The following is a 21,022-nucleotide window of genomic DNA, read 5'->3' as shown; positions in this document are numbered from 1 at the left end:
GAAAAACAACATTGTCAGGATTCGGGATGCGTGAATCCACTGGACCACCCCGGGAGATGGTATTAGCCGACACCTGGGACGGAGTCTAAGTGGCACCTGGTTTTCACCAAAACCCTTTCGCAAAGCGGGATGGTCTTGCTGCGGGTACCACCAGGTCATTCCACAGGAGGAGGCGGGAGGAAAGGAAGCCACTGCAGGAGGCTGAAGGACATTAGGCCACAAGAAGAGGCTGGAGGCCAGGGGCTACAGGAGGAGGCTGAAGGACAGGAGCAGGCTGGAGGCAGGAGGAGGCTGGAGTACAGGATCAGGCTGGTGGACAGGAGGCTGCAGGAGGAGGCTGGAGGAAAGAAGAAGGCTGCAGAAGGACAGGGGACTACATGAGGAGGCTGGAGGACAGGAGGCTACAGGAGGAGGCTGGAGGACAGGAGGCTACAGGAGGAGGCTGGAGGATAGGGGGCTACAGGAGGAGGCTGGACGATGGGGGTTACAGGAGGAGTCTGGAGTACAAGAGCCCACATTGTAGGACGGGAGGAGGAAAGGAAGCCACTGCAGGAGGCTGAAGGACAGGAGGCCACAAGAAGAGGCTGCAGGACAGGAGCAGGCTGGTGGACAGGAGGCCACAGGTAGAGGAGGTTGGAGGACAGGAGGCTACAGGAGGAGGTTGGAGGACAGGAGGCCACAGGAGGAGGTTGGAGGACAGGAGTCCACAGGAGGAGGCTGGAGGACAGGAGGCCACAGGAGGGGGCTGGAGGACAGGAGGCCACAGGAGGAGGCTGGAGGACAGGAGTCCACAGGAGGAGGCTGGAGGACAGGAGGAGGCTGGAGGACAGGAGCAGGCTGGTGGACAGGAGGCCACAGCTAGAGTAGGTTGGAGGACAGGAGGCTACAAGAGGAGGCTGGAGGACAGGAACAGGCTGGTGGACAGGAGGCCACAGGTAGAGGAGGTTGGAGGAGAGGAGGCTACAAGAGGAGGCTGGAGGACAGGAGCAGGCTGGTGGACAGGAGGCCACAGGTAGAGGAGGCTGGAGGACAGTAGCAGGCTGCAGGACAGGAGGCCACAGCAGGGGGCTGGTGGACCGGAGGCCACAGGAGAAGGCCGGAAGACAGGAGGCTGCAGGAGGAGGCTGGAGGACAGGAGGCTACAGGAGGAGGCTGGAGGACAGGAGGCTACAGGAGGAGGCTGGAGGACAGGAGGCTACAGAAGGAGGCTGAAGGACAGGAGCAGGCTGGAAGACAGGAGGAGGCTGGGGGACAGGAGACCACAGCAGGGGGCCGGAGGACAGGAGGCTGCAGGAGGAGGCTGGAGGACAGGAGCCTACAGGAGGAGGCTGGAGTATAGGGGGTTACAGGAGGAGTCTGTAGTACAAGAGCCCACATTGTAGGATGGTAGGAGGAAAGGAAGCCACTGCAGGAGGCTGAAGGACAGGAGGCCACAAGAAGAGGCTGGAGGCCAGGGGGCTACAGGAGGAGGCTCAAGGACAGGAGCAGGCTGGAGGACCGGAGGAGGCTGGGGGACAGGAGGCCACAGCAGGGGGCTGGTGGACCGGAGGCCACAGGAGAAGGCCGGAAGACAGGAAGCTGCAGGAGGACAGAAGGATGCTGCAGGAGGACAGGGGACTACATGAGGAGGCTGGAGGACAGGAGGCTACAGGAGGAGGCTGGAGGACAGGAGGCTACAGGAGGAGGCAGGAGGATAGGGGGCTACAGGAGGAGTCCTGAAGACAGGAGCCCACATTGTAGGATGGGAGGAGGTGGGAGGAAAGGAAGCCACTGCAAGAGGCTGAAGGACAGGAGGCCACAAGAAGAGGCTGGAGGCCAGGGGGCTACAGGAGGAGGCTGAAGGACAGGAGCAGGCTGGAGGACAGGAGGAGGCTGGGGGACAGGAGGCCACAGCAGGGGGCCAGAGGACAGGAGGCTACAGGAGGCTGCAGGAGGAGGCTGGAGGACAGAAGGAGGCTGCAGGAGAACAGGGGACTACAGAAGGAGGCTGGAGGACAGGAGGCTACAGGAGGAGGCTGGAGGACAGGAGGCTACAGGAGGAGGCTGGAGGAAAGGAGGCTACAGGAGGAGGCTGGAGGATAGGGGGCTACAGGAGGAGGCTGGAGGATAGGGGGCTACAGGAGGAGTCTGGATTACAGGAGCCCACATTTTAGGACGGTTGGAGGCGGGAGGACAGGAAGCCACTGCAGGAGGCTGAAGGACAGGAGGCCATAAGAAGAGGCTGGAGGGCAGGAGGCCACAGGAGGAGGCTGAAGGACATGAGCAGGCTGGAGGGCAGGAGGCCACAGGAGGAGGCTGGAGGACAGGAGGCTACAGGAGGAGGCTGGAGGACAGGAGCAGGCTGGAGGGCAGGAGGCCACAGGAGGAGGTTGGAGGACAGGAGGCTACAGGAGGAGGCTGAAGGACAGGAGGCTGGAGTACAGGAGGCTACATCAGGAGGCTGGAGGACAGGAGCAGGCTAGAGGGCAGGAGGCCACAGGAGGAGGCTGGAGGGCAGGAGGCCACAGGAGGAGGTTGGAGGACAGGAGGCTACAGGAGGAGGCTGGAGGACAGGAGCAGGCTGGTGGACAGGAGGCCACAGGTAAAGGAGATTGGAGGACAGGAGGCCACAGGAGGAGGCTGGAGGACAGGAGGCCACAGGAGGAGGCTGAAGGACAGGAGGCTGGAGTACAGGAGGCTACATCAGGAGGCTGGAGGACAGGAGCAGGCTAGAGGGCAGGAGGCCACAGGAGGAGGCTGGAGGGCAGGAGGCCACAGGAGGAGGTTGGAGGACAGGAGGCTACAGGAGGAGGCTGGAGGACAGGAGCAGGCTGGTGGACAGGAGGCCACAGGTAAAGGAGATTGGAGGACAGGAGGCCACAGGAGGAGGCTGGAGGACAGGAGCAGGCTGGAGGGCAGGAGGCCACAGGAGGAGGTTGGAGGACAGGAGGAGGCTGGAGGACAGGAGGAGGCTGGAGAACAGGAGGCTACAGGAGGAGGCTGGAGGACAGGAGCAGGCTGGTGGACAGGAGGCCACAGGTAGAAGAGGTTGTAGGACAGGAGGCTACAAGAGGAGGCTGGAGGTCAGGAGCAGGCTGGTGGACAGGAGGCCACAGGTAGAGGAGGTTGGAGGACAGGAGGCCACAGGAGGAGGCTGGAGGACAGGAGGAGGCTGGAGGACAGGAGGCTACAGGAGGAGGCTGGAGGACAGGAGGCTACAGGAGGAGGCTGGAGGACAGGAGCAGGCTGGAGGGCAGGAGGCCACAGGAGGAGGTTGGAGGACAGGAGGCCACAGGAGCAGGCTGGAGGGCAGGAGGCCACAGGAGGAGGTTGGAGGACAGGAGGCCACAGGAGGAGGCTGGAGGACAGGAGGCCACAGGAGGAGGCTGGAGGACAGGAGCAGGCTGGTGGACAGGAGGCCACAGGTAGAGGAGGTTGGAGGACAGGAGGCTGGGTGATAGGTCGATGCTTACGGGTGGGACGGGGGTGTGGTTTATAAAAAAGGGGGAAGAACTTTTTGTCACATTTTTTTGCCCAAAAGTTGGGAGGTATGGCCCATTATCAGAGTGCAAGTTCGGGGCATTAGAAATAGATTTAGCATTATATGAGATAAGCAACCAATCACATACTTTTCATTTATGACAGGATTAAAGGCGTTTATAAAAGATATTGAGCAAATTCTGACACACTGCTCCAGACCAGACGCCTCTAGTGGGCGCAGAGCGTTATTCACACGCTGTTCAGAGACCCGCATATACTTCAGCTTCCGCCCCCTACTCCATGGTGTTATTAGAAGGCGCCGCCAGGGGACGCAGTTCCCAGTGCATGACGTAAGAAGACGCGGAGGAGATGGCGGCCAGCAGCTACCATGCGGTTCCCGGGGGCGGAGAGAGCAGCGATAGTGATGAGGAATGGGACCTCGGGGACGCACGGGAGTTAAGCAAGGTACACAGTCCGTGTCATGCTAATGGAGGCTTCAGCTATGGCCTAGTGCTGCTCTCCCGGCCAACAGAGATGGGGAACGGAGTCTGGGCCCAAGTCCCTATATGGTCTTCAGCCAGTGCGGTATTTCCTGCCCTTACTCGTGTGGCGCAGACTTCTGTCTGTCCAGCATCATGCGGAGTACAGGGTGTGCAGTCTGCTGGTTAATACAGTCAATACAGATATGGCGTGTTTCATCTTTTCAATAATATGTGGTTTTCTTGCACCTCATGCACAATGTCTGAATACAGCAAAACCAACTCAGTATTTGGCTGTGGTGTTTTAAAGGAAGCCGACCACCTAAAAAACATAAAAGCACCTATAAATACTCACCTCTGCATCTTGATCCCGGTGCTGTCCATTGCTAATCTTGACACGCCTGGATCACAGAGAAAAGAAACTTATAATTAGTAGTACGGGGACGAGATCCAGCCCTCCAGGCTGCTAATTATGCACGCTAATTGCATATTGTAATGAATGAGGATAAAGATCCCCATATACTGCCATACAGTAGTATGGCAGTATATGCTAGGATTAATCAGACAGTCCAGGGTTAAAGTACCCTAGGGAGTCTGAAAAAAATTATAATAAAAAAACCTAAAAATTCTAATCACTTCCCTTTCCCTAGAACTGATATAAATAAACAGTAAAAATCATAAGCACATTAGGTATCGCTGCGTCAAAAAATGGCTGATTTATTAAAATATAACGGTTTTTCACTGTGTTTAACCCTGTAACAGAAAATAGCCCCCGAATTTGAAAATGGCACATTTTATCATTTTGAAAAATATAAAAAATTCAATAAAAAGTGATCAGAAGGTCGTACAGCCCTAAAAATGGTACCATGGAAAACCTCATCAAAAGTGGCAAAAAATGACACCAACAGCTCCAACCAAAGTATGAAAAAGTTATATTAGCGCCAGAAGATGGCAAAATCTAAGAAAAACCAGAAGGTTTTAATTTTTGTAAATGTATGAAAACTTTATAAAACCTATATAAATTTGGTATCTTCGTGAGCGCATCAACACTAAGAATAAAGTAGACATGTCATTTGGGGCGTACAGTGAAAGACGTAAAATCCAAGCCCGCAAGAAAACGGTGCAAATGCATTTCTTCACCAATTTCACTGCATTTGGAATTGTTTTCCGATTCCCAGTACACGGCAACGTAAAATACCGTTTTACGCAGAAAATAAGCCATCACAGAGATCTTTATATGGAAAAATAAAAAAGTTATAGATTTTTGATGGGAAGTGAAAATAGAAATGAAAAAAACAAAAAAGGGCCAGGTCGTTAAAGGGTTATTAGGTTTTTTTTAAATGTGTTTTTAGGTGGTTGGTTTCCTTTAACCGGTGTACGCTCTGTGTCCGATGTATCGGACACAGAGCCGATGCCGTCTCAGCTCAAGATCGGAGCTCGTCCGGCATCAGTTGGCATTGGTGGTTAACCTGTTAAATGCCACGATCAGCGCAACCATGGCATTTAACTAACCTGACAGGGGTTTCTTCCCCCATGATTGCACTCAAAGCCCCTCTCATTCCTAGTCCTGACCCCTCAAGAATACGATCCAATCCGCTTCCGTTAAAGCTAGCAGTGTAACACTGCTGCATCTGAGATGGCGCCAGGAGCTCCTTACATAGCAAGCGGCTCCTAGTGCTTTTTTATGGGTTTCAAGTCCTCTTTAAGTTTCACGATCAAGCATTATTGCGGTAGGTAAAGGGGTGTTCCGGGAATATGAACGTCTGACACAAAAACCCATGAGGATATAAATGAATGAATATAACACTGATTAAAGGGCCAGTAGCATTTTAATTCTCCATTAGTGTATGTCACCAGCATTTTCTGCTAAGGGGAGCTAAATTTTTAATAACAACTAATTACACATTTGCTTATATTTTGAGTGCCCATTTGTATATGAATTATGCTTATTCCTGGAAAACCCCTTTAAGTAGAGAGAGAGAAGGACCTTGGCCAACGATAGCCTTTTTGTGAAGGCTGCTCCCTACCTCCCAAAAATATGTAATAGAAAGCAATCAAAATGGTGATCTAAACTAGACAGTGCCCCCAAATCACTGGGGGAGATTTGTCATACCTTCACCAGTTTTCTGGCAGAGAATCCACAAGAATCTCCCCTTCCCTGCCAGTTCGGACTGTTTTCTGGCATGCACTACTTTTTCGTATCTGGGGCGTCCACACACTGGCCACCACATTTACCATAGTCAATGTCAGTTTTCTGTCCTCTCTACAGGTCCGACCTGCTGGAGGTTGCACTTGTATCTAAGAGTCCAGAGCTTTTTGGTGGATCTGGGACGCCAATGAGGAACTTAAGACTGGCATTTAAAATGCTGAACCTAAAACCATCAATAAATAAATGACGCACTGCATTTCATGGGCAAATTACTCCAGTATTCTGTTGTAGACAGAAAGATTTTTTTTTTCTCCACCTTTAACTTCTATAGCAGCAAACTGTGGAAAAAAAATTGTACATGCTACAGCGGACCGCAAGCAAATAGCCATGTGAAAGGCATATATACATGAAAATTGACCACCTTAATGAGCCCTAAGGCCTCTTGTTGGTGCAGAAGATTTTTTGGGGGGGCAAACTGTGCCGTGCCGTTTGGAAGCGAACATGTGGTGCGGCAGAGACCACGCTCATTTTATTGAGGACATGCCCCTTTTGGTGCACTAACTAAAGGAGTCAAAACACAATGGAAGCTCATTACACATGCCTAAGTGCAACCATCCTGACCAACAGAACTGTCAGATCACTGGGGGGTCAGGCAGATGTGAGCCTGAAATGGCCCCTGAATCCTTTGTTTGAAGCACTATTGTGCATTAGGCCCTCAGATGATCAGTGTTTGTTTTCTGTATTTGAAGAGCAGCATAAAAAGTGGAATCCAGAGAAAAACCTTAATAAATGGGTTACCAGTAATTTTCATCTTTGTTTCACTACTTTATTTGTTTTACAAATCTTGATCAGTATACCGCCCTCTGAATGGGGCCTTGAACTGGGGCAGTGCTCTGTTGTTTTGTCGTGTTTTTACAGTTAGAGATATTGTGCAGTGAAACACAGACAGACCTATGCAGTGTAACCCCAATCTTACACTAGATACGCACGCATGGCACTGTCGCGGGCATAGTCCCTGAGAAGTAATGGGCAGCGGTAAGGAGATTATAGAGGAGGTCTCTTTTGACTGTTGGGGAATCAGGAGCCTCAACAATCTAGCTGGATACTGGGCAATACTGAACGGCCAGATATCTCAAAAAGAAAGTGGATAGGAGCTGGATACTCCAACCAGATGTGTAGACTAGTACCCATTGCAGATTAGCACTACCAACATAGTTCAGAGAGGGATTGATGGAACCTATGAAGAAGTGTAGGACATCTGAACCACATGGTGAGAATCTTTCAGTTCTTTTTTGCTGCATATGCTGTGGAGAGTGTGCGAAAAGAGAAAGATCCTCTTCCTTTAATCTTCAGAAATGGAGGTAGATAGTTCCCTTTCCTAAGCATTCAGAAATGTTGCGTTCTTGGAATTTAGTTTGGTGATTAGAAGGGTATAGAGCATATCTTGGACACCCCAGGCGAGATCTGTTTCTAAAGGGGTGAGAACCTTGAAATGTTAGGATATAGTTGAGTGAGAGGTAAGAAAAGAGGACGACTGATGATGTTCCAACCAAGAAAGATGTGAGAAGTGAAAATATGAAAGGTTCCAAACTCTCAAATTCGAAAGAAGAAAAAAAGGTATATAATGGTCAACTTCATCTGTTAATTTAGGAATTGCGCGGCATTCTTGGATCCTTTCCTTCCATCTACTAACACGCACGCACTGATCTGATCACGTGGATCTCTAGGACTAATATCCAACAATGAGTCTTAGAATACCAAGATTTCCTATTAGTTCTTTATTTTGTATGAAATAATTTTTGTCTTCTTATTTGATTAGGTTTTTGTAATAATAATAAAAAAAAAAAAAAAGTCTTAAGCGGTGCGGTTATTCAAACAATAGAAAAGCCAAACTCCCCATGCTCGTACTGCATATAACTACTGGATTCTTGGGATCTCAATGAATGTCATGTGACCACTGAAGCCACAAATTGCCCCCCCCCCCCCCCCCTTTTCAGTTTTAAAATTTTTTTCAGTCCATGTAAGTCGAAACTGTATATTTTACAATTGTAGATCCAGACAAAAAAATTTTTGGCCCCAGTGACAATTGGAGTTTAAACATTTTTTGCTTTAATGGGACCAAGGATTATCAATAAAGCTGAATTAGACACCTTACAGCTGATTGTTGCAATCTGGGATTACAGTAAAGCATTCAGAAAGCTTTACCAGAGGTCAGAGGGATCTGTCTGTAACTATGGGTTGTATATAAGTCGGGTGTCCTTAAGTAGGGGACCGCCTGTATGCAGGTGTACATGTTGCTCTACTTAGACTAGGCGATCCAACAACATGTAACACACAAAAAATTTTGGCTTACCGCACAAAATACAGATTAAAAATTTTTCAGCTCATCTTTATTAATCCATATAGATCCAAAAATATCACATAGTACATGGGAGACGAAAAATGGTGAAGAGAAAGGCGTATGCATTTCAGTTGTGCAATACTGTTACTCATGGCTTTTCCAAAAAGCAGAATCTCATTTACTATTAATGTTTTTTTCTTTCCCACAGAAGCTGAATACAAAACTGTACACTGATAGTGGAGAAGACTCTCTGAAGAATGCTCTCACTTCAGGCAAAGTTAAGTTAGTTGAAGACCTCTTAGATTCAGGTGAGATTAATATAGTGCCATATTTAAGAAAACTTTTTGCTTTTTATTCCTTTTTCCCCTCTTTTTCTTTCTGCGCCGAGTACTTTGTGTGAATATGAGAGGGATAGTGGATTTACACAGACGGCTAACTTTATATTTACCAGATAGTCTTTTGTGCTTATTGAGCTGATTTATCAAGTGAAATGTACTCTAGAATATAAAAATCTGTGGTGCATTGATACTTCTCAGGTTTGTCAATACAGGAGATGAAAGGAGAAAATTTGAGGCATAAAAATTGTAATCCTTAGTAAACTTTGTGATACTTGTTTTATGCTCACTTTCTCCATTCACTACCAATTACAGCCAAACAATTTTAGGACCTCCATCCTGATCAGAGATAAATGCTTAAACGCATAAGAACAACACACATTAAGTCTGTTAATGTCTAGGTAGTGACCTGCTTTTTTATCCTAAACTACACTTAATCAACAAAATGAATCTTATGTAACTTGTCCTTTCTGAGTAATCCAGTGCTTTAGCTCCTACAGTTTCTGATCTCTATTGTATGGCATCTAACCTTGTTTCATCTACCTTTTGTCTTTATAACTTTAAAGTTCAGTTGATGGCAAAATTATAATGCTAAACTTTTAATCACTGTTACTTTAACATTCATTTCATGCAATATCTGGTTATTTTTACCGTTAGGAATGAATGTTGAAAGTTGCTTTCGTTTTGGCTGGACTCCTTTGATGTATGCCGCTACTGTTGCGAATTTGGAATTGGTACGTGTTCTTTTGGATAGAGGTGCCAATGCAAACTTTGAAAGAGGTATGTATAATAACCCCCATAGTTTCTTGTTCTGTATTATAACAAATACTTAAGACACTCTCTACTTATGTGTGTTCTCTATGGTAATGTATATGCATCTTAATTGCTATTAAAGGAAACCTACCACCACAAATCTACCTATAAAGGTAGATCGGGTGGTAGGTGAATCAATGGGACGTGAGGATAGCCCTTTTAAGGGCTAATCCTCACGTCCCCGCACTGTTTTATAAACTTTTATTACCCTAATATGTTAATTTACTTATGCGGCTACTGGGGCGTGGAGTAGCCGCATCTGAGATTACACGAGGCGGCTACTCCACGCCCCGGTAGCCACTTTACCCCTCCTACTCACCATGTTCGGCGCGCAGCTGCTCGTAGCTGCGCGCCCCCGTCCGCCGATCCTGCCGTCTGCGCATGCGCAGAACAGCAGGCCCGCGCCTGCGCAGCCCCGGCTTCAGAGCAGTGACCGCGCAGGCGCGGGCCTGCTGTTCTGCGCATGCGCAGACGTCAGGATCGGCGGACGAGGGCGCGCAGCTACGAGCAGCTGCGCGCCGAACATGGTGAGTAGGAGGGGTAAAGTGGCTACCGGGGCGTGGAGTAGCCGCCTCGTGTAATCTCAGATGCGGCTACTCCACGCCCCAGTAGCCGCATAAGTAAATTAACATATTAGGGTAATAAAAGTTTATAAAACAGTGCGGGGACGTGAGGATTAGCCCTTAAAAGGGCTATCCTCACGTCCCATTGATTCACCTACCACCCGATCTACCTTTATAGGTAGATTTGTGGTGGTAGGTTTCCTTTAATAGCAATTAAGATGCATATACATTACCATAGAGAACACACATAAGTAGAGAGTGATTCACCTACCACCCGATCTACCTTTATAGGTAGATTTGTGGTGGTAGGTGCCCTTTAAGTGTAATGACACTTACCAACACTTACCAAACTTATCTCACTATTAGGAACATCATACTAATGAGATAAAGCAGAGCTTTCCGGTGCGGCTGAATTATAATTTCATGAGTATAATGCAGTGGTTATGTCGGGACTGCAACTGTCCTTTCCCTGCCAAAGATATCTTCACAGGGTGGCACATATTGCAAAGGACATATGCAATATGCATTCTAGAAGCCATAAGCGATGATCCCTAGAGCACCTAAAATCTCAGGCATTTTTATGAAAGAGGAGAATCTCCTTTTTGATATGAATCTAGGATTGTGTTTCTAGGTGCCAGTAGATATTCACATTTTAAACAATTTTTTTTTTTTTTAACATCCAAATCCATGGCACTGAACTTTAACAGTTAATGTCTCTGGTTCGCTAGCACCTACAATACAATCTGAAATTTTCTCCAGATTCGCCTCTTTCACAGAAAAACAGAATGAGATTCTAGATACCAGGGATCTAGCCCTCAGAAGTCTGCCCTCCCCCTCCAGCTTCTTAGCTGGCAGGCTGCAGGGAGAATCTTGGAGGAGGGTGCACATAGAAACTTTTGATAAATTGATAATTGATACATTTTGATAAGGGATAATGTTAACCAATGTTCATGTTATTTAAGGGAACCTACAGGGCGATTTGGGCACTAAACCATGAACAGGTCCTAATGGACCGGTGGTTTAGTGTACCAAATCTTATATTACCTGGAATCAGTGGAGGTTTTCCTGCTCAACCGGACCCTCCCATCTATATCTTCCCATATCCCATGTCTCTTGTCAGCATGTCATCTGAGGTCCTTTACCCATGTATGTATCTTATCACGTGGCAGTATCATGGCATGATCATAGCATGTCTCCATGGACTTCTACTCCTCTTCATGCCTACATGCTGCGATTTCCTGTGATCACATACATACATGAGGTAGACTGTGCAAATGTAACAGGACCTTGGATGACATCGCCCTGGTCACATGACATGAAGTGCTGAATGGTGAGAAAGGCATGGGACATGGGGAGGAGCCTTCTGACTCACAGCTGCTTTCCAGATAAGGGAACAAAGCTGATTTTTTGCAGGTGTAAGTGGAATCTTTAGCTTAAAGAAGGGTGGCATGTAGTTGACAGGGCTCTATTTTTATATACATGCTATTATATTGAAGCCAATATAAAAGTGCTTGTCAATAAATAAGAATATAAGCAAACATTTTTTTGGGGTTTTTCAGTAGTTCAATCCAAAAAGTGAAACTCATATTTTGTAGTCATTACATACAGTATAAATGAGTTCAAATTAAAGTGTTTGTTAATGTTGATGCTTATGGCTTACAACCAAGGGAAACCCATATGTTTTTCTCAGAAAATTATAGTATTATACAAGACAAAATATATAATTTTTTTTTTTCAACACTGAAATGTTGGCCAAATGAAAAGTATGTACAATAAATGCACTCAATACTTGGCCAGGGCTCCTTTTACATAAATGACTACATCATTGTGGTGTGCCATAGAGGTGATCAACTGATGACACTACAGAGGTTCTATGGAATCCCAGGTTGTGTGATGGCAGCCTTCATCTCCTCTGCATTGTAGGGTTCTGTGACTCTTCTTTCTCATGACAACACCCATAGATTAACTATGGGGTTGAGATCAGGTGAATTTGCTGGCCAATAATGCACACTGATACTGGGGTTATGAACCCCTTAGTGACTAAGCCATTTTAGGGCTTTAGGACCAATCCTGATTTTTAATTTTGTGAGAAATTGTTTTCTTTTTGTATCACAATGTTTTAATAGGCAAAACATATATATATATATATATATATATATATATATATATATATATATATATATATTACATACACAGGTGGTCCCCTACTTAAGAACACCCAACTTACATACGACCCCTAGTTACAAACGGACCTCTGGATATTGGTAATTTATTGTGCTTTAGTCCTAGGCTACAATGATCAGCCATAACAGTTATCAAATATGTCTGTAATGAAGCTTTATGGTTTATCCTGATTCTTATGACAACCCAACATTTTTAAAATCCAATTGTCACAGAGACCAAAAAAGTTCTGGCTGGGATTACAATGATAAAATATACAGTTCCGACTTGCATACAAATTCAACTTGAGAACAAACCTAGAGACCCTATCTTGTTTGTAACCCGGGGACTGCCTGTATATATTATTATTATTATTATTATTTATTATTTTTTTTTCCTACTTGATTTTTATATGGGATGGGACGTTAGGGGACTTCTATAAGGTTTTTTTTTAAAATTTTTTCTATTTGTATTTTTTAAACTTTTTTTTGACTTTTTTTAATTGTTTTTGGTCTACGATCGGGGTAAATGTGCTTGGCAATCATTACTCTAATACTCTCCTTGCTTTTGCGGAAATGAGGGCGAAATTATTAGATGCCACACAGACAGTTTTATAAATGTTTAAAGGAAATGTACCACTTCCAATCATGCTTCTAAGCTGCTTCATGCTTCTAAGCTGCAGTGAATCTACAAAGTAGATTCACCACACCGTGGTACGTGCTTGGCGCACCATGCGCGACCGTGCGTGTGTGCCTAAATAGGAAGTGGTCGTGCGCACCACGCTGCGGTGAATCTATTTATTCTATATAAAGATTACTAAAGCGTTTAAACGCTGCCTTTGCAGTTGTTAATTATGGATTAGTCTAATCGGCATGAATATAAATAAACACTTGAAAAAGTTCTCTATAATTGCTGATATTCAAATTTTTGAGAAGCATTTGTACTGAATACAACATATAACAGGCGATTCTTACTTTGTACTACTATTTATCTTTTATAATCATCTTTTCGGCTTCAAAAATGGTTAATGTCAAAGTTTCTTAAATTAGAAACGATAGACAGCTTAATAAAGTGTTGCCCTTGCACTTTTCTCTTTCTTATAGATAATTTTACTGTGCTTATGGCTGCATGTTCTGCACGTGCATCTGAGGAAAAGATTGTGAAGTGTGTTGAGCTGCTGCTTTCAAGAAATGTAAACCCCAACGTATGCTGCAGGTAAGGGTATAAGGATGTTAGGCTGTTAAAGGACACCTGTCATCAGGTCTCTGTCACTAGTCCTGTCACTACCTATTGGAGCAGCTCACAAGGATTCATCCCAGCCTTTATTTAGTCAATTCATACATTAATCATTGCAAAATCATCTTTATTATGTAAATGAGGCTGGTCACAAGGTCAGAGGCAGTGATGTCACCCCTGTTCCCCCTCCCCTCTCCTCCCCCTGCTCATGTCTGTGTGTAATGTATAGTAAAGCATTGCTAGTGTGTGTGCTGCATCTGCTGACATGCTGCATCCTCCCAATACACAGACATCAGCTACACATGTACCTGACATGTTCTGCTATAACATGGCTGCCTGGAGCTGTTGTATCTCTCCTACACACACACACAGGCTGCAGGGGCCACCAGCACCAGGAAGCACATCATTATACAGCCTCGCACCATTATACAGGCTGTCAGTCATGCACTGGGAGTGTGGCTGGCCTCCCACTCATGAATAAGCCAGACATTTCCCAGGTCATTTGCATACAGCTTTAGGACCTCATTGCTTAGGTTTACAGGCATGTAGAGGGACAATGAAGGGATAGAGGCAATGCTTTCTAATGGCAGTTTATGAAAATATATTTAGTTTAGGGGGTTATTTTGCCTGACGGGTTCTCTTTAAATTGCAGCGTGATGAGACTTTCACTTTGATGTAATTGTATACAATTTTTGAACTACAGTATATACTCAAGTATAAGTCGATCTGAATATAGGCCAAGGCACATAATTCTACCACAAAAAATGAAAAAACTGTTGACATGAGGATTGGCCTTGGGTGGGAAATGCATTGGTCACAGCCTCCCCTCACTAATGTCCATCAGTCATACCCACTACTGAAATGTCCTGCAACAGCCTCCTTGCTTAATTTATATAAATACCGTATATACTTGAGTATAAGCCGGGTTTCAAAAACGTCTGTCTAAAATGAACCCTAAATATTATTATTTAGTATACTATTTTATATTAACATTACCAGGACAAGCTTTACAATACAATACAATACATATACACACTAAAGCTTTTCCTGGCAGATGCCTCGTCCCCAGATGCTTGCATTTAATTTCTAAACGTAATGTAAATGCCCCAAATGACCGCACTCTAAACATTCAGATAATACTTTTTTTTTTTCTCTTCTTGAAAGTATTGTATCGATATCGAGTATCGCAATACTTTTCTGGGTATCCTATCGCACTCAAAATTCTGGTATTTGTGCAACCTTACCCCTAATTGGGTTTACACAATAAAGCTTTTACTCAGGAGCTAAAACATCAATAAAACTATCACTCAGATAGTCAGTGTCAAATTCTAGGGAATCTCTTAAGCAGACACATTATGATCCCTATGTGCTAACAATGTGGCTAGATTATCAGGTTCCAGGGTTTATCTACACTTTGGCTGCATTTACACAAACATATGAAAACAGTTGTATGTATGGGTAGCATATGGCCCCATTAATTTCAACGTACTATATGGCCATCCATTTCAATGGCTGTATTGTGTATTATGTAATTTATCTTGCATTTCGTCTGTACCCCCCATAGAAGTCTATGGGAACATATAAAATACGGGTTGCATATGTGCTGCATACGGTCGTGCAGTATCCAGGGAGACCAGAGCCAGGGAGAGGCAGTACTGCCGCATCGTGCAGAAATGGGAAGCTATTCGTGAGAAGAATCTTCCATGCCAAGTCAGAAGAATTGTGGTCGATTCTGGGGCAACCAAAATTGTGTACACCAGGACAGAGAGAGACCTTTTCGCTTTTTCGTTATTGGGGCCATGTGATGGAATTTTTTTTGAGGGATGAGATGCTGACTTCCCGCGACCCCCGATGCCGGCTCGGCTGTGGTGCAGAGCTGAACCGGCATTGTCTCCTCACCGTAACTGTACGCCACTGAGTGCTAATCGCATGAGCCTGCGCTGTAGAGCTACAGCGCGGAGCACTTGGTGTTTAAGAATCTTGTCTTTATGGGAATACCGCTTTAAAAGGGGCACTTGCTCATAGATTCAGGCACGGTGTCTATGATAATCATCTTATATTTGTTATCTATGGCCTCTTTCCTTCTAAAATCAGCTTTTTCAATTATGCTAGCAAGTCTGAACGGCTACTGGGGTAGTTCCCCCTCTAGGCTGCAGATGTGCAGGTTGTTAGTGTACAGGAGCACTCCAACCCCCCCCCCCCTCGCACTATGTGCTGAAACTTCCTGTGCTGCAGTGAGTTTACATCAAGCAGAGGGAGAGGACAGTGTAACAGCCTGTGAATCTGCAGCACAGAGGGGCTCTGGGAACTGCCCTTGTAGCCCTTAAGGCTCGTTTTTTAAAAAGCTAATTTTAGAAGGAAGGAGGCCATGGATAACAAATATATAAAGATTTCCAGTGTCAGTGTTTGGATACCTGGGTTTATCATGTTTCATTTTTATGTTATATTTCCTTTGATTGATTTGTAAAAGTCCCATCTTTATAGGTGAATCTGAAAAAAATCATTTTCATCAGTGCCGTTTCAGGCTTGTCCTTTAAAGGTTCTCATTGAACTAAGGCTGCATTCACACATAGCAGTTATCAGGGTTTTTTTTTTTACCTCAAATTAGCACAACTGATGCAAAGGCACCATAAAGTAATGTTTTCCAGATGTACAGTATAAAGCAATCATGTTGTAAGGTAATGCGGCTCACTTTCCAGGTTTTTTTTTTTTTTAAGTATCCGACCTAGAGAAACAAGACTAAATTGCTTGCATCTTGTTTGTCAATTCAAAACTTTGTTGCTTATTTTTCTGCACGTGTTTTGCAATGTTTGCAGATGCTTTTGTGAACACTTAGTCAAATCGCCCTTTGCATATACATATTTATGATTTTATTGTTTGTAACAAACCTAATTCTAGGGTTACATAGAAGATTTGTAGTCAGTCTGCTCTGCCCACTCCATGCATCTGGCACAGCCCTGCCTCCTAGATCTCCACACAATTAGAAGGCAGGGCTGGGTCAGATACATGCATAGGCAGAGCAGACTGACTGCGTGAGGTAGGGGTTGCCTGACTGCATCCTATAAAAAAAGATTTTTCATTCATGCAGCAACCTAGAAATATGCTAATAACACCTAAAGGGGACCTACTTATTACAGAAGGACAAGATATGTCCGCTTAACCTTCGGATAAGTAAAGGTGCACATGGACCCGTCCAGGTGTGTGATTTCCAACAGCACTGGATAGAGGAGCTGAAATTTCCATTCACACTTGTATAATTCTGTGCATTATCTGCTAAATGCTCACGGTCTTCTCTGAGAAGGGGCCACAGTATTACTGGTCTCCAACCACTATCACCAGAGGTTTCTTCCTCCTTCAGTAAGCCTTCATGATGGTCTCCTGGTCTGCATAGGTCAGATATTGTGCAATGGCCTGCCTGGGGTGCTCACCCATTCCTGATGTTTTTGTAGACGGGGAATGTGCCGGCCTAGGCAACCTATTCTATAGCCTCTTTCTAACAATACCGGATTTTCCATTCCCAGCAGCCTTGGCAATGTGTTGGTGAACACCGTTTGCAGTGCAGGCCCTGTTACTGTTCCCTGGCAGACACACCAAGAGAAGATTGCTTTGTCAAGACTGGTTTTCTAGGTCGTCCACTTTTTCATACAATCTACAATTTTCTGGTGTTAAAGGACATCTACCACCAGGATGAAAGACTATATGCAAATGAGCCTGAGGCCTCCATTAAAGGAAACCTACCATTTAGAATGGCAGGGGTAAGCTGTAAGTACCGAGCACCAGCTCAGGATGAGCTGGTGCCGGTACTTACTTTTGTTAGTGTTATAAACCGCGGTATCGCGGTTTTAACACTTTTTAAACTTTAGAGCAGGAGAGGCTTCAGCGCTGCGCGCGACTGTGCGCGCGCAACATCTCCACTATTTCCTATGTAGGCGCGCGCACTATCGTGCGCACGCAGCGCTGAGGCCTGTTCTGCTCTAGAGTTTAAAAAGTGTTAAAACCGCTATAAAGCGGTTTATAACACTAACGAAAGTAAGTACCAGCACCACCTCACCCTGAGCTGGTGCTCGGTACTTACAGCTTACCCCTGCCATTCTAAATGGTAGGTTTCCTTTAAAGACCTATGAAGCCTGGAGCGCCTCAGGCTCATTTGCATACAGTCCTTCATCCTAGTTTTAGATACCCCTTAAGGTCTTAACTGTGGCCATGACTCCTGACATATCATCTTCCAGGAATGATGTACCATGCTCTGCCTCACCTGTTATGCTAGTAGTGGCCTTTTAAAGCTTTACTGTAAATTTACTGAGGAAAAAATAGTTTTGGCTCCGCTGGAGAGAGACTTTGAGAACACCTGTAGATGTCCAATTAGAGTAAATTGGAGAATTGCTTATTTTGCTTCGTGCAGAGTTGGGCACAAGTTAAGTCATTCTGAAGTTTTCTCAGAAGCCACTGTTTCCTTAATACTAGGAGCCACTCTGTGTACCACCTCCTTTGCTAGGTGATAGTAATTTATCGCTGCTTCCGACTGGCGTGCAAACTAGTTTCCAACTCGCGACCTTCCTCTTCCTAGAGATCTGCTTTCTGACCGAATGAGGCTAGATAGCATCTAAAACATCCAATAATTGACCCTGACACTATAGAAGACGGCATGCAGAGGCAGCAGCGGCAGGCTAGAGAGTGGCATGGCGACATACCCCAAATGGACTCAGGCTTCAAACCAATGGGTGGCAGAGAGGAACCAAAGGAGGTTAGCAAGAAGCGCTGAAATGATTTCCTATGTGAACAAAAGGTTGACGGTTTATTTAGTCGATAACACAGCATGGTGGCGACATAGTGACCAAGTTCCATAACGTATCTGGTAACACCCGAAAAATGAGCCTGACGCAGCTCGTTTGATAAGGGGATGATGTGCTTTATATCCTCTTGTGCTCCAGCATCTGGGGTATAGAGAGTTCAAAGTTGCATATGGAGACATTGGTGGACGCTGTGGAGGATCGTGGAGGCGAAATGGACAGGAAACAGCAGGGGCAGTATGCATGGATGCCTCTGAGGCTGCCTAATCTTGGGATGGAGCTGGCGGTCCGCTGCCAGGTGAGCTTTCGCCTGTCCAAGCCCCTGTCTCTCGGCTCCACCCCACCCAAAATGGGCCTGGGGGCCAGAAGCGTTTACTTTGAAAAAATTATAGTTTTCAAAGCAGACGGGGTCGTTTGAATATTTCATCTAGGAATAATGGAATAGCATAGCGGTTCTATTTTTTGTTTTTTCGGAAATGGTTCCATGATTAAGAGCGACCATATGGGGCATCCATATTGCGCTGCTATGATTGCAACTTCAGGTCGCCAGCATGGTGGCGACAGATGGGCCGAGTTCCATTATGTATCTGGTGAAACACCCGAAAATTCTGCCTGACACTGCTCGTTTGATAAGGGGACGATGTACAGAGGCAGTAAAGTAGTGGTAGATTAAAGGTGCTGCAGTTAAAACTGTTAGTTGGATCTTGGGATGGAGCTGGTGGTCCGCTGCCAGGCGAGCTTTCGCCTGTCCAAGCCCCTGTCTCTTGGCTTCTCCCCACCCAAAATGGGCCTGGGGGCCAGAAGCGTTTACTTTGAAAAAATTATAATTTTCAAAGCAGGCGGGGGCTACAAACAGCACTTCTAAGAACCTTTTGTATAAGATCAAGTGTAGTACTGTTCTTATAAGTAATTGGCTTGGTTATGGCGGGTGAGGGAAATGTAAACAGATGCGCAAGAAGCGCTGAAATAATATTGGTAAATGATAAAAGTTTGCCAGTATATTTTGTTATTTTGATGTGTAAGCCATGAAAACAACCCAAAATTCTGCCTGACACAGCTCGTTTGCTAAGGGGACGATGTATGGAGGCAGCTATATTGACGACTTTGGGAGGAAGTTATGGAGACAACGTGTGGAGGCAGCTATAAAGACGACGTGTGGAGGCTGCTATGGAGATAATTAAATTTGGATAGTGCCTGTATGTGGCAGTCCAAAAAAAGTTTTCAAACCAGAGGACCGGGTGGGTGGCCCTCCAGAAAAATTAAATACATAGAGTACTATAGCTAGAGCCAGTTGGCTCTGCTTTAGTGTACAAAGAGGAGGAAAATGAGGAGGAGGAGTGCATACATTATTCAGGTTGAGCTTCTTTCACCTGGTGGAGAATGGAAATCCTGAGAAATCCAGGCTTTATTCATCTTTATAAGCGTCAGCCTGTCAGCGCTGTCAGTCGACAGGTGTGTACGCTTATCGGTGATGCCACCAGCTGCACTGAAAACCCGCTCAGACAACACGCTAGCGGCAGGGCAGGCAAGAACCTCCAAGGCGTAGAGCGCCATTTCGTGCCACATGTCCAGCTTTGAAACCCAGTAGCTGTAGGGAGCTGTGTGATCATTTAGGATGATGGTATGGTCAGCTACGTACTCCCTCACCATCTTTCTGTAAAGATCAGCCCTACTCTGCCGAGACTGGGGACAGGTGACGGTGTCTTGCTGGGGTGACATAAAACTGGCAAAGGCCTTGTAAAGCGTACCCCTGCCAGTGCTGGACAAGCTGCCTGCTCGCCTACTCTCCCTGTCTACTTGTCCCGCAGAAGTACGCCCTCTGCCGCTAGCGCTGTCAGAAGGGAAATACTGTTTCAGCCTGTGCACCAGGGCCTGCTGGTATTCATGCATTCTCACACTCCTTTCCTCTCCAGGGATGAGAGTGGAAAGATTTTGCTTGTACTGTGGGTCCAGGAGAGTAAATACCCAGTAATCGGTGCTGGAATAAATTCTTTGAACGCGAGGGTCATGGGATAGGCAGCCTAGCATGAAATCTGCCATATGCGCTAGAGTCCCAACTTGCAAGAATTCACTCCCCTCACTGGCCTGACTGTCCATTTCCTCCTCCTCCTCCAACTCCTCTTCTTCTGCCCATACACGCTGAACAGTGAAGGACTGAGCAATGCTCCCCTCTTCTGTCTTGCCAACATTCTCCTCCTCTTCCTCCTCATCCTCCTCCACCTCCTCTGATATGCGCTGAGAAACAGACCTGAGGGTGCTTTGGCTATCAACAAGGGAATCTTCTTCCCCCTGTCTCTTGTGACGAGCGCAAAGCTTCTGACTTCATGCTGATCAGAGAGTTTTTCAACAGGCCAAGAAGCGGGATGGTGTGGTTGATGATGGCAGCATCGCCACTGACCATCTGTGTTGACTCCTCAAAGTTACTTAGCACCTGACATCAGACATCCACGTCCACTCCTCATTGTAGACTTGAATAAGCTGACTGACCTGACTACCAGTTCTGGTGGAAGTTGACATCTGGCAGTCTACAATCGCTCTGCGCTGCTGGTAAACTCTGGATAACATGGTTAATGTTGAATTCCACCTCGTGGGCACGTCGCACAACAGTCGGTGAGCGGGCAGTTGGAGGCGGCGCTGCGCTGCCCTGAGAGTGGCAGCATCTGTGCTGGACTTCCGGAAATGCGCACAGATGCGGCG

The 21,022-nt window shown here is 45.9% G+C and overlaps 1 protein-coding gene across 1 annotated transcript in view; it reads left to right on the top strand.

Annotated features, from left to right (window-relative positions):
- The first annotated feature begins 3,678 nt into the window (after window positions 1-3,678).
- ASZ1 (ankyrin repeat, SAM and basic leucine zipper domain containing 1) overlaps window positions 3,679-21,022 on the top strand; it is a 107,290-nt gene continuing 89,946 nt past the window's right edge. The window contains exons 1-4 of the mRNA XM_072146960.1: window positions 3,679-3,924; window positions 8,637-8,736; window positions 9,421-9,543; window positions 13,403-13,514. Of these exons, the coding sequence (XP_072003061.1) occupies window positions 3,829-3,924; window positions 8,637-8,736; window positions 9,421-9,543; window positions 13,403-13,514 (431 nt within the window). The 5' untranslated portion in view covers window positions 3,679-3,828. The remainder of the gene's footprint in view (window positions 3,925-8,636; window positions 8,737-9,420; window positions 9,544-13,402; window positions 13,515-21,022) is intronic.

The sequence above is a fragment of the Engystomops pustulosus genome, chromosome 4 (genome assembly GCF_040894005.1).
Source record: "Engystomops pustulosus chromosome 4, aEngPut4.maternal, whole genome shotgun sequence".
Taxonomy (NCBI): Eukaryota; Metazoa; Chordata; class Amphibia; order Anura; family Leptodactylidae; genus Engystomops; species Engystomops pustulosus.
Note: the sequence above shows the minus strand (reverse complement) of the source record. Positions and strands in the feature narration are given on the sequence as shown.